We start from the raw sequence: 14,511 nt of genomic DNA, 5'->3' as shown, positions 1-14,511 counted from the left end.
TGGGGATTCGAACCCACCACCTTAGGTGTACGTGGCTGGCGCCTTAGCCGGTTGAGCTATAGGCGCCGAGCCCGGAACTCTTTATATTTTTAAGACTATTGATTCTTTTATTATTACATATGTTGCAAACATTTTTTCCACATTTTTCATTTGCGTTTTTGGCTTACTTACGGTGTTAGGTACTATACACAGCTGTTAAGTTTTTACAGAGTCAGTCCTGTCAGTGTTTTTCTTCATCGTTGTGTTTGTCATGTTTAGAAAGGCTTTTGGAAAAGGACCTCCACCCCCTCTCCTCCACTCACCACATAATGCTGTTAAATACTTCACTCAGACATGTGAAATTACTGGTAAATGAAGCACTGGTGGGTCCTCAACCTTGCTTTTTACCCTGATTATTGCTAGTAAGTAAGCTGATTTAAACTTAAGCTTATTCAGTCAGCAAAGGGGCATCATGAGGATGCTTGTTGGGACTTATGTAACATTTTGGTCCCTTCCCTTAAGCAATTCATCTACCTTTATGTCAGTTAGATACTTTTGTTTCCATTGAGACCCAAACAAGATGTCTATCTTAAGAAATAACTGTATGGAACATTTTACCTTAACAAAGTTCTACTGATATCCCAAAATGGCAAAAAGCCAGTAGAAAGTATTTTTTACCAGTGCAAAACAAACAAAAAAATGACTACATGTATATTTAGACTCAAGAAAAAAAGCCTCTAAACCTCTAAAATCAAGAATAAAAGATTTTTTCAAGGAAGGATAATATTGTTTAAAAAAACTAGAACAAATGAAAATAGAGGGCTTCAATAGACTCCGCAGGTACTAAATAAACTAATCGTTTTCCAGAGTAAAGAGTAAAACATGAAAAAAAAATACAAAAACTTTAGTTAAATGTGTATTAATTGTACAATCATAGGAAGCCACGTACCATGTACCAAGAACACACATATCGTACCTTGAAATTTTTCAAAATTATCATCTAGCTAATAGGTGATTTTCTCTAATGAAGCCAGACTGTTCACTCTTGTTCTATTAAGTACAATCTGTAACATTAAGCTTTTCTTTCATTCTCTTATTTTCATCTTAAAAAGTTACCATGATCTAAAAGAAATCCTGTTGTTTTACTCAAGGCTTTTTACACTGTCTTGCTGGGTTAATAACATGTCATTACCACAAAGTTTTAAAAGAGCCTAAAACATATACCCTGCTTGATGCTAAATTACTTAAGCAGGTGTTCTCATGAATAAGTGTTCACTGACATTTCTGAAATAAAAGGTTATTTTTTAAAGTCTTTAACATGTCAGAGTTTCCATATATCACATCTTTCACTTCAGCTCAGTCTGTAGAAAGCATTTCCATCATCATGAAAAATATTTTTGAGTACTTTGAGAATGGCATCCTGTTAGAGCTAGAAGCTTCTGATACTAGATAGCTTGGAGTATTTTTCCCTTTATGCAGTTGAAAATGGCAGAATCAAAAACTGGTCAGATCTCTGACTATGGGATCAAATCATTCTAGAAGATACTTTTAAATTTGACATTATTTTGTCCAGGATAAGTTTTTCTCAAGAATTCATGTTTCTTTCTCCTCTGTATAGAATTTGTAATTAATATGATACCTTAGTCTGTTAAATGAGATTCACATGATAAAGCTTTAAGAACATATTAAGTCCTGGCTCGGCGCCTATAGCTCAACCGGCTAAGGCGCCAGCCACGTACACCTAAGGTGGCGGGTTCGAATCCCCAGCCCGGACCCGCCAAACAACAATGACTGCTGCAACCAAAAAATAGCCGGGCGTTGTGGCGGGCGCCTGTGGTCCCAGCTACTTGGGAGGCAGAGGGAAGAGACTCGCTTGAGCCCAGGAGTTGGAGGTTGCTGTGAGCTGTAATGCCACAGCACTCTACCCAGGGGGACAGCTTGAGGCTCTGTCTCAAAAAAACAAAAAACAAAAAAACATATTAAGTCCTATGTTAATACAAAATAGTATGAGGTAACATTACTCTTATATAATGCAGATATTTGCCCAGTAAGCCTGGCCTTTCAAATATTTCCTACCAATAGATAGTTTAAGAATTGCTAGAGATTGTGAAGTAGGCTTTAAACGAGGCCATGATGCTTAAATATCCTGTACTGTAAAAAATTAACTTACTAGTGGCATTGAAAGAACAGAGCTATTATTGTTGATTTGGAAAGGTATTCTTTAGTTTTCAAGCATTTTTGAGATTTTTAAATTCCTACAAAATTCAGAATTCATGCATCTTAAAATTGCTGTTATATGTATATATGTGGAGTAATCTTACCCAATTCACAAATCAACTATCCAAATTAGAAATTTATAAGAGGACATTTTTCCTATGGCAGATGTCCTGGCCCATGGTAATGGTCCATGTAGCTGTAGCCAGTATCTTGCCCTGTTTTCATGGTAAGCAGCAGTGCATATTTTAAGAGCAGCTCACAGAGCCAAGGTTGCGTGACCTCTGAAATAGCCAGGCCAGAAGCCCAGAACAACTCTAGCTGAGGCGTAGGGCAGTTGTGTGGCTGAACAAAACACCACTGACTGGATAAATGTTGGATCTCATCAGCACAACTTGAGCCCTAACATGTTTCATCTCTCGCAGGTAACTGCTGTGCCCCCTTTGTGGGAAAAGCCTCCCTTGGAGAGCGGTGGTTGTATGTCCAGCCCTCCCCAAGGAACAACAACAAAGTGCAGCTTGCAGGGTCCCCTACAGGATGTCCCACTGCACACACCTGACAATACACAGCACCAGACGCTGGATGCTGAGCCTGCTCAACAGCCTGACAACAGCAAGAAGCTCAGAACCACATGCCAGAAAGCAGAACCAATTTGCATGGGTCATTTCCACAACCGCCATGTCCTCCAGCAACAGCTGATTGAGAAGCAAAAGAAGAAACTTCAGGAACAGCAGAAAACAATTCTTGAGCTGAAGGAAAATCAGCGGCTGGCAGAGGCTCGGTGGGCAGCAGAGCGTGTTGCAGCAGTCACAGACACACACAGACGGCCGCTGTCAAATCCCACAGGAGAAGAAGATCCAAAGGGAGTCTGCCAGATGCTTCTCAAGTATGTCCATCGCGTCAGAACGCTCTCTGGGCTTGCTTTATGGGGGTTTTCACTTTGCAGTAGGGAGGCTCCTGAACTTCTTTGCCCTACTTCTAAACTCCGTGATCTTTTATTTTACACTCTCAAAGCAATGAAGCCCCATATGTTACGACTGAACATGGCAAGTATAAATAGATAGTTAAGGCACGTGGCTGCCTATGAGGATCCGGTTATGCAGTCAGCATTTGTGTCATGGCTGCCTTTGTCTGAGGAGCTCTGTTACTGTACCAGTTAAAGGGAAAAATGCTTACTTGCTCTAATTAGACTTCTGGGTTTCTGATTTTGTATAATGCTGAGAAGTCATATAACAACAGGTCCACAAAGAGCAACCCCCAGGCTGGCTAATTGCCTAGCTTAAATTTATAGTTTTTTGGGATAAAACTGAACAGTTGAGCCTGGAGTAAGAGTCCAAATTTCTCAAAAGCCATTTAATGTGGTTTCAGATGTGTTTGGGACATACTCACTACCTGTGGTAAATGATGGGATAAGGAGTGGCGATACTTACTGTTTGAAGCACTAGGATTGAAGGCAGTGTCTGACTCACACTGAACACTGAGGCCAATCCCTCGACCTTTCCATACCACAGTTCACCAGTTTATAGAGTAAGAATAATAATACGTAGCTGTCTCAGAGAGTGAAGATTAAACTCTCTAACAGGTTTTCAGCTCCTCAGGTAAAAGAGCTTTGGAGGAAGCTGGTTATTGGTCTGAATTTCTTTCCTTTATTTTCCCCTCAGTTCGCCTGTTGCTTCCTCTGGCACAGAAGGCAGTAGAAGTGACTCCTGCAATTCTCTTTCTGGACACAGAAGGAACCCAAAACAGCTGATGGCAGTCCATCCCATAGTGAAAGGCAAGGTGGTCTTGGTGGTGGTTATCTTTCTTTCTAGAATAGAAGATGCCAGGATTGAATCCTGGCTACTCTGCTCTTGAGACTTGGCAGACCTGATCAAAATCTCAAATGAATAGACGTGTGAGGAACGGAATGGAACATGCCAGAGAGCTCTTGCTCTTCTTGCCAAACTTTTTGGCCTTCTCAGCCAACATAAGAAAACATGGCTGAAAGGTGTATCATTTTCCTGTATTTCTAGATTTGATTGGGGGTAAGAAAAGGATAATTATACAAAGGAGAAAACTCTGTGTAGCTGCTAAGGCCAAACACTGATGAAGATCACCTATCTTTGTACTCTGTTAACATGAAAATACTGGTCAGTTTCCAGAAATCTAAGGCAAGACATTATATCATTTTACAATGAGTTATGCCTTCATAATAGGATTTTAATAATGAAATCTACAAGCCAGATATTTTGGTAACATTTTTTATGCACACAGAAACCCTTATTTAAGCAAACCAATACTCTGAGAATAGAAGCATTCCTCAGGACCCACCTAATGAATCTGCTCCTCGTTTTCCCATATACGTAGTCACTCACTGTACATATGTTTGCATAGAGTGGTCAGCAGTCTGACGATTATATTATGGTTTATAAATTTGATTCTTTACCTGTAGCAAGATTGCTGCTCTGATAAGAAGTAATGACATCTGAAAGACACTGCCCACAGTCAATTTCTATTAGTAAAGAACCTGACAGCCTCTGTGCTGTCTGCCGGGACAACAGCTTATGCTGACTTTGCCCACCACAAGGCAGATCCAGGAAATGCCTAGTTAGCTGGGATCATTTTTAAAAAATTATTGTTTGACCAAGGAGTTTGCTATTTTAAGATCCCAGTCTACTTTTCAAGGAGTCTTTAATGATTAGATCTAGAAAAGATGGGGAAAGGGTATATTATCAGAGACTGCTTATATTATCAGGGGTTTCTCACTTTAATCCCCTAATCTATTTCTGTCTTCTTAGAGACAGTCTCACTCCCACCATCTGTGGTACCACCATTCTTTTGCAGCAAAGCAGATTCTTAATATCTATAAGAAATAGCCTGGTGAGCTTTTTGTTTATTAAGTCTTAAAAGTTGGACTTAAATTCTCTTCTCTATAACATGGCACAAGGAACTGAAAGTAACAATTGGCTGGCTTAGGTGAGCAGAACTCTAATCTCCTCCCACCCATGCTCCTCTTCCTATGAAAATCCCAGTTGATTACAGACTCATTTTATCAGACCATCTTGCACATTTGTTTCTTTTGGATCGATATTTAATAGACTGTCAAGAACAGGAGTCTGACACTCAAATTTGTTCAGATGCCAGTTCTCCAAGTGCCTGGTACAATTCCATTTCCTGCCCATCTGTATCTCCAGGCCTTAAAACTAGATTAAAATATATTCATCGTGACCCCAAACTTTATTTTGTTTGTTGTTGTTCTTACATATACAGACATATGTACAGTGACTTAAGAAAAATTAGCAGACTCACTTAATGGGATATGAGGAATGATTCTATTCTCAAAGTATTTGCTAGATATATTTAATGTTTTCTACATTCATCAAAGGTATAATGAAATTAAAATTCTGGTTTCTGGATTTTACATACTTAAGTCTATCATTAAGACTTGTTACCTTATTTAAACAAGTAAATAACTCTTTTAATAAAAAATACAAATAAAAACATAAACAACAGGCTCGGCACCTATAGCTCAACCGGCTAAGGCGCCAGCCACGTACACCTAAGGTGGCGGATTCGAATCCCCAGCCCGGACCCGCCAAACAACAATGACGGCTGCAACCAAAAAATAGCCGGGCATTGTGGTGGGCGCCTGTGGTCCCAGCTACTTGGGAGGTGGAGGCAGGAGACTCGCTTGAGCCCAGGAGTTGGAGGTTGCTGTGAGCTATAATGCCACGGCACTCTGCCCAGGGGGACACCTTGAGGCTCTGTCTCAAAAAAAAAAAAAACATAAACAACAAATTGTTCATCATTGCTGACGCTGGGATTGTAGGTCTTTCACCTGTTAGAGTGTCTATACGTTCTATCTCTCTCTATATATATATTTTCTGAGACTGTGAACACTCAACATGCAAGAAAACCCTAACAGTAACATTAAATTTGACTATGAAACGGAGACATTTCTTTTGCAACGTTCCTCATATTTTTCAAATATTAAAAATATTGGAACTCTGTTACTGTTTTCTAGCTATGGAAGAGAGAGCAATTCAGCGAGCTGAACGTAGGCGAATCTTGGCAGAAAGGAAGAAAAAACAAGAAGAAGAGAAATTGGTAATAAATTCAGACTGCAAATTGAGTCAAGAAACAGGATTTGTCTAGGTCTTTCTTAAAAAATGAAACTTTGCTTGTCAAGCTTCTTGAGACAATAGAGTTAGATAACTTTGGAAATGGCTTTTGGCCTACTTGCCTGAATTCTGTGCCAATTTTAGGAGGGGTAAAAGAGAACAAAACATCAACACCATTAGCATAGCAGGAAGAAAACGTTACAAGGTTGATGGGAGCTAGCAGATTGGAAGATTTTTACATAACCAAATTAGCATGTCATAGGTAGATGTCTGACCTAATGAATTTACAAAGGGGGATAGTTCTAAAGTTTTGACCAAGGCTGTCAGAAGTTAATTTTGTATCTACCAAGAAAAAATAAACAGTTCCACTGATATTTGGGGGGAGGGTGAATGAAATAGAGATATTTGTCCATGTTGTTTACAATTTGGACTTAACTTTTCAAAAATCAAAGTAGGAACTAAAAAATAATCGTCTTCCAATGAAAAATTAATGGTCTTATTCATGCTCAGTCTATTGTTCAAGTAGAAAGGGATCCTTTTGGAGAAACTATTAAGTAACATAAGTGAAAACATATTAGCTGGGTTTTCTGCTTTTCACACAAAGTGCAGAGGTCTTCCAGAGACAGGGCCGGCACTGTGCTAGACATTTGACTATCCTGCACATAAAAGATCAGATTCTCATACAAACTGATGGTTCTGTTTTTTTTGCATTCTAATCTTGATCAGGCCCAGTTAAAGGCCCAGGAGGAGGAGCGTCAGAAAAGGGAGGCAGAAGAAAAGGAAGCAGAACTTGAGAGAAAACGAGAAGAAAAGAAACTGAAGAAAATGGTTAGTAGTATCTGGTTAGTCAGTCCCTGCCTCTTGGGGCCTCTCATGTGTGAAACTGTGCCCCTGTCACTTTCCCCAACCAGAACTTGAGTCTAGAATAACTCCTCTTATCTCCAACTCTTTTTTCTATCTTATTTAGTAGAAAGCTACTCATTCTTCAGCTCATAGCTCAAACATCACTTCCAGATTGGCCTTTTCTGCCCTGCACAGCCTCCTCTCCACTCAAGGTCAGTTTAGGTTCCCCTTTGTAGGAACCTACAAAGTCTCTTATAAAGCGTTTCTCCTGGGCAGCGCCTGTGGCTCAAAGGAATAGGGTGCTGGCCCCATATACTGGAGGTGGCAAGTTCAAGCCCAGCCCCGGCCAAAAACTGCAAAAAAAAAATTTAACAGTTAAAGCATTTCTCCTTCAGAAAATTATAGAAGCTCACAATTACACATGTTTATTGTGGCTGTTTTATTCATTTCTATATCCCCAACAAAACTGTAATCATAAGAATAAGGAAAACAGTCTATATTGACTAGCAATATGCCTGGAATATAACATCGTAGGCACTGAGCATGTATATGTTGAATGAGTCAATATACAAATGAACAAGTGAAGGAACAAAAGGAAGAAAATGCACATAGAAGAAATAAGGGGCAAAGCTCTTTTTTTTTTTTTAGACAGAGCCTCAAGCTGTCCCCCTGGGTAGAGTGCCATGGCATCACAGCTCACAGCAACCTCCAACTCCTGGGCTGAAGCGAGTCTCCTGCCTCTGCCTCCCAAGTAGCTGGGACCACAGGCGCCCGCCACAACGCCTGGCTATTTTTTGGTTGCAGCCATCATTGTTGTTTTGGCGGGCCTGGGCTGGATTCAAACCCGCTACCTTAGGTATATGCAACTGGCACCTTAGCCACTTGAGCCACAGGTGCTGAGCCTCTTACTTTTAAGTTTATTAAATTCTAGTTGAAAAGATAAGGTCTAAAAATATATACCTGGCCAGGTGCAGTGGTTCATGAGTATATTCTCAGCACTTTGCGAGGCTAAGGCAGGAGAATTGCTTGAAGCCAGGACTCAAGACCAACCTAGATAGTATAGGGAGACCCCATCTCAAAAAAAAAAAAAAAAATGAAATTTTCCAGGGATGTATGTGCCTGCAGTCCTAGCTATATGCAAGGCTGAGGCTGGGGGGTTGCTCGAGCCTAATGTTCAAAGTAAAGTGAGCTATGATTGTGCTCCTGCACTCTAGCCTGGGCTACAGAGTGAGACCTCATGTCTTACACACACACCTATGAGAGACAACATAGTCCAGTAGAGCATTTGCTATTAGGTGCTACACAGACCAAAAGAGATCAAGAGAGTCATACAAGGAGAGATTCGTGAAGATTTTGGAGAAATTAGAGGCATTTTCATGGAAAGGCAATTCTCCAGAGAAATAGAACCGGTAGGACATACAAATACATAAGAAGAGATTTATTTTAAGGAATTGGCTCATGCAGTTATGGAAGCTGAGAGGTCCCGTGATCTGCCATCTGCAGTCTGGTGACCCAGGAAAGCCAGGAGTCTATTTTCCAGTCCAAGTCTGAAGTTGGAGGGGATCAGGGGAGGAGTTGAGGGTAGGAGAAGACTAATATCCCCACTCAAGCTGGCAGGCAGAAAACAAAAAGAGACAAATTCCTCTTTCCTTTTTCTTTTAGTTCTCTTCAACCCCTCAGTGGGTTGGCTGATGCCCACCACACATTAGGGAGAGCAGCCTACTAAATCCACCAACTCAAATGCTAATCTCATCCAGAAACACCCTGCAGACACACCTATAAATAATGTGTAACCTGGAATCCTGTGGTACAGTCAAGTTGACAGATAAAATTAGTCATCACAAGTTCATCCTTTGTGGACTTGGCACCTATACGCATCTCTTTCAATCATGCAAATAAAGACAATATCAAGATCATAATTCCATATAAAATGATACAGTTATCCTGCGTACAACTAAAAATGTACTAACCCCTTTCTTAAAAGAGCAGGTAAAGCCCTTGAGTGATATTTCCTCTTCTGCTGGATATACCATCTTAGATACTATGATGTAAAATTAGCAATACTTAAATACTATGACATAAGTCAAAACATCTTATGTCACATGATAAGGGAATAAGAGAAAAGAAAACACAGAAATGTATTCATAGCAAAATGAGAAAATACTCATGACAATGACAGTTTTTGTTTCTATAACTTGTCACATATTCGTGTCTGGTATTTATAACTACCTTCTTCCACTATCCACTGTATTTCCTTTGCTGTCAGCAAACACCTCAGCTGCTTATGTAGTCCTGCCTGGATTGCATTGTTATAGTTTCCCCTCAGCCTTGATCACAGGGCATGGTAATACTAAGAGACTCCTGAAGGCAGCCTTCTCTAACCTTTTTAGCACCAGGACCTGTTTCATGGAAAACAATTTTTCCACAGGGAGGATGATTTCAGGATGATTCAAGGGCATTACATTTACTGTATATTTTATTTTTATTATTATTATTTTATAATATATAACAAAATAATTATACAACTCACCATAGTACAGAAACAGTTGGATCCCTGAGCTTGGTTTCTTGCAACAAGTTAGTTTCTTCTGGGGATGGTGGGAGACAGTCAGTCACCCAAAGTGTGTTGCTCATATCCTCAGCTCCACCTCAGATCATCAGGCGTTAGATTCTCGTAAGGAGCATACAACCTAGGTCCCTCACATGTGCAGTTTTCAGTTGGGTTCAGTTGCTATTGCTGATCTGGCAGGAGGTAGAGTGGGAGGCTGCTGTAAATACAGGTGAATCTTTGCTTGCTTGCCTGCTGCTTACTTCCTGCTATGTGGCCACGTACCAGTCCATGGCCCCGGGGCTGGGGCCTGCAGCCCTACGGGATACCCAGATCTCAGTGAGTTCCTTTATCAGAAGCAATACTGTATAGAATACCTTGATGGTGGATAGGTGAATCCATAAGTCCATAAATGGTGATTTTAGCAGAACCATGGTATGTAAGGAAGGCAAATCCATATCTAGATGAAGTATCTATTCTAATATGATCAAAATGCTGCCCCTCTATAGAAAGTGTCCAATGTAATTAACCTGCCATCAGGCAGCTGGCTGAACCCTGGGGAATGGTGCTGCAGGTTTAATTAAGTTCGTAAACTTGCCACCACATGCTTATGTTGGCACCACGGTATAAACAACTCTGTATGGTATATCAGTGTCACAGCTGCATTCCAGTTAACATGTGGTGCTGTCTTACTGAGTAGTGTTCATTATTGTTACATGTTTTTATGTGCAGTTGCAAGAATATTAAACATTGAATTAGAGCAATGAACAAACACTTGTAAATTTCTTGTTAAACTTGGCAAGAGTGAAAGTGAAATCAGGGACATGTTAGTCCAAGTTTATGAGAATAATGCCATGAAGGAAACAGCAATGTACAAGTTAAACTTTTTTTCTGAGGGGAGAGAAAGCATCACTGATGAAGAGGTCAAAGTGGCCAGTAATGAGTAGAACTAACAAAAACATTGCGAAAAATCACTGAATTGTGTGTCAAAACCATTGGCTGCCTGTGAGAAGCATAGTAGACCTGGGGAAAAACTTGTAATACTCAAGTCACTTTTGACTTCTGCAATTAGAAAAAGTGCTCAACGTGTCTTATATTTATCTTTTGTTAATGGCATATATTGAGTATTACAGTTCTAATGCAGTTTTTTCCCTTCTTAAAATGTGTATACATTTTTTGGCAACCTTTATATATATCTGTGTATCTATATAGTTTTATATGTTTACTTGCTATCTGTATCAATGATGAAGTGTCTGCTTAGATCTTTTGTCCTTTTTTTAATTGAGTTACTTATTGTTGGGTTTTAAGAGTTCTTTTTTCTTTGAAACAGGGTTTCACTCTGTTGTCTGGGCTAGAGTATAGTGGTATCGACATAGCTCACTGCATCCTCATATTCCTGGGCTGAAGAGATGCTCCTGCCTTGGCCTCCCAAGTAGCTGAGACTTTAGGCCTGTCCCACCATGCTTGGCTATTTTTCTAATTTTTGGAGAGATGAGGTCTCATTATGTTGCTCAGTCTGGTCTTGAACTCCTGGCCTCAAGTGATCCTCCTGCCTCAACCTCCCAAAGTGCTATTACAGACATGAGCCACCCTGCCTAGCCCCTACAAGTTCTTTATATATTCCAGACCAAGGCCTTTATTAGGTATATGATTTGCTTTTAAAGAAAGTTCTGAATTTTATTACAGTCCAACTTATCACTTTTTTCTTTCATGGATTGTGACTTTGTTGTTATATCCAAAACTGATCACCAGAATTTCTCTTATATTTCTTTTCCTTTCTTTCTCTCTTTCTGTCTCTTTCTCTCTCTTCCCTTTCTTTCTTTTTTCTTTCTTTCCTCTTTTCTTTTCTTTTTTTTTTTTTAGACACATTTTCACTTTGTTGCCCCAGGCTAGAGTGCTATGGTATCAATAATTCACAGCAACCTCAAACTGCTGTGCTCAGCTGATCCATTTGCCTCCGCCTCCTGAGTAGCTGGGAACTGCAGATGCCCACCATGATGCCCACCTAGTTTTTCTATTTTTAATAGAAGAGGGCCTTGCTTTTGCTCAAGCTAAATGCAAATTCCTGAGCTCAAGCAATCCATCTGCCTCGGTCCCCCAGAGTGCTAGTGATACCAGACTTTTGATATTGGGTTTCCAGGCTCTTGGTCTCAACAATTCAATGAATGAATCAAGGGACCACAGGATGGAAGTTAGGTTTTATTTAACAGGTATTACAGCTCTTACAAAGAGCCAAACCTTGCAGAGCAGGATAGGTTTTATACAAGTGCCACAGCTCTTACAAAGAGCCAAACCTCCTTGCAGAGCAGGATGCAAGTGTTACAGCTCTTCCTCTTCTGCTGTCTCTCCCTCTATGGTCTGCAGTGATCTGCCCCTAGGCTCTCTACTCAGGGGTTTATATAGGGGCAGTTGTCCAATGAACTTTTGGCTCCTGAAAATAGACCAATCAAGAGCAGGTTTTGAAAATGGACCAATCAGGGAGGAAGAGGAGGAATCGCCAGTGTCTTCTCCTGCTTGTGTCTGGTTCCTTTGGCTACTGGAGCCTCCTGTGGGGGAGGTAAGCTTCCTTTCCTTGCCTACACTCCAGCCTGCTCCGGCCTGCTCCAGCCTGCTGGTTCCTCTGCTGGCTGCTGCTGCCAAAACAGAGGTGGCAGGTCCCCTAGCCCCACTTGGCTGAGCTGGCTGGGGTGCCATTTGTCTGGTATCATTCCTCCCTTTCTGAGTAGAAACTCTAACTGCTGTTAGGGATAAAAGGCGAAGACTGGATCTAACTGCTTTCTGCTGAATTGGTGATGATAGAAGGGAGCAATTAGGTTTCTCTGGAGGGAAGAGTGATACAGGGATCTGTGATAGAGTCAGGTGTCAGACTGGACCCATCTTTATTGTGGGCAGTGTTGCTTGGTGAGATTTCTGGAAAATATATATTTGATTAATATAATTAGCAAGCCCCGCTCGGCTGAGCTGGCTGGGGCGCCACTTGTCCGGTATCACTAGGATTACAGATGTGAGTCACCACACCTGGCCCTCTTAGAGTTCTTTAGAAACTTTTATAGTTTTATGTTTTACATTTAGGTCCATTTGGAATGAATTTTTATATAAGGTGTAAAGTGTATGGCAAATTCATTTTTTATATAAACATCCTATTATTCCAGTATCATTTATTAAGCAGACTATCCATTCTTCATTGAATTATTATTTTGTTTTATTCCCAATTAATATGAGGGTACAAATGATTAGGTTACAATGTTTGCATTTGTTATGTGAGGTACTAGTTGTAATTGTGTCCCACACCCAGAAGGTGTGCCATATACCCTTACACTGTGCCCAGTAGGTGACAGTACACCAATTCCCCTCTGTCCTCGTCTCTCTCCCTTTCTTCCTCACCCAACTTGAATTAAATTGAGTTTTTCTCTTGTGTGGGTATTGTTTTGTCTACTGGCTTCATATTAGTATTGAGTACATTGAATAGTTGCTTTTCCATTCTTGCCATATTTTATTACAGAGAATGTTTTCTAACTCAATCCAGATTAATACAAAAGATGTAAAAGTCTACATCTTTTTCATGACTGAGTCATGGTTGATGGGCGCTTGGGTTGTTTCCACATCTTGGCCATTGTAAATTGAGCTGTGATGAATAATCTAGTGCAGATGTCTTTATGATAAAATGGTATTTTTTCTTTTGAGTACATGCTTCATAATGGAATTGTGAAATCAAATGGAAGTCCACTGAATTAGTTTTATATCTTTGTCAAAAATCAGTTTACTATTTTGTATGGATCTATTTCTAGGCTTTTTATTCTGTCCTGTTGGTCTTTATGTCAGTTCCTTTGCAAGTACTATACAGTCTTTGATTGCTATAGCATCATAGGCAATGTGAATTCTCCTACTCTTTCTTTTTCAGAATTCTCTGCTTTTATTTGTCTGAGAATCTTTATTCTTTACTTTTGAATGATATAGAATTCTGGGCTGACAAGTTGTTTTTGTTTTTGTTTTCCCAACATTCTAAAGACATTATTTTCTTCTTACTTTCCTGGTTTCTAATAAGAAGTTTGCTATAATTCTCGTCTTTGTTCCTTTGTGTCTTATTCTGCTCAAGCTACCATAACAAAATACCACAGACTAAGTGGCTTAACAACTGAAATTTGTTTTCTCACAGTTCTAGAGGCTGGAAAATCCACAAGCATGGTTGGGTTTTGGTTAGGACTCTTCTTGTCTTGCAGACCTCATTTAACTTTAATTACTTTGGACCTCATTAACTTTAATTACTTCCTTAGTGGCCCCATGTCTAAATACAGCCATCCTGGGGGTTGAGGCTTCAACAATGAATTGGGGGAAGGGAGGAGACAGACATTCAGTCATGACAGTAGGTAACATGGGTCTTCCTCCCAGCCCTCAGCTACCTTCAAGACTTTTTAATCTATCTAGGAATGGTTGGATGGTTGGTTGGTTGATCTTGCTTCAGTGGTCTTAAGTTTCTTGGATATATTATATGGTTTTTGTTTTGTCACTAATTTTGAAATATGTTTGCCCATTATTTCTTCAAATATTTCATCTGCCCCATTCTTTTTCTTCTCTTTCTGGGATTCCAGTTATGCCAGTGTTACCTCTTTTCATATTGTCCCAAAACTCTCAGATGTGCTGTTGTATTTTTTGCTCTTTTTTTCTTTTGTCTGCAGTTTGTATAATTTCCATTGCTTTACCTTCAGTTTACCTGATTCTTTCCTCAGCTGTTTCTTCTAGGGATAAGCCTGTTGAAGTCCCTTTTCATTTCTATTACCATATTTTTTTTATTTTTAGTATTTTTACTTAGAATCTTTTTTTTTTTTT

At 39.9% G+C, this 14,511-nt stretch overlaps 1 protein-coding gene across 1 annotated transcript in view; it reads left to right on the top strand.

Annotated features, from left to right (window-relative positions):
• The window catches only part of CCDC191 (coiled-coil domain containing 191), an 86,493-nt gene that overhangs the window by 48,462 nt on the left and 23,520 nt on the right, over positions 1–14,511 (top strand). Inside the window, exons 10-13 of the mRNA XM_023517822.1 lie at positions 2,619–3,079; positions 3,855–3,967; positions 6,197–6,279; positions 7,020–7,121. Coding sequence (XP_023373590.1) covers positions 2,619–3,079; positions 3,855–3,967; positions 6,197–6,279; positions 7,020–7,121 — 759 coding nt within the window. The remainder of the gene's footprint in view (positions 1–2,618; positions 3,080–3,854; positions 3,968–6,196; positions 6,280–7,019; positions 7,122–14,511) is intronic.

Source organism: Otolemur garnettii, unplaced genomic scaffold (genome assembly GCF_000181295.1).
Source record: "Otolemur garnettii isolate 467f Iridium unplaced genomic scaffold, OtoGar3 scaffold00122, whole genome shotgun sequence".
In the NCBI taxonomy this organism is placed as follows: Eukaryota; Metazoa; Chordata; class Mammalia; order Primates; family Galagidae; genus Otolemur; species Otolemur garnettii.
Note: the sequence above shows the minus strand (reverse complement) of the source record. Positions and strands in the feature narration are given on the sequence as shown.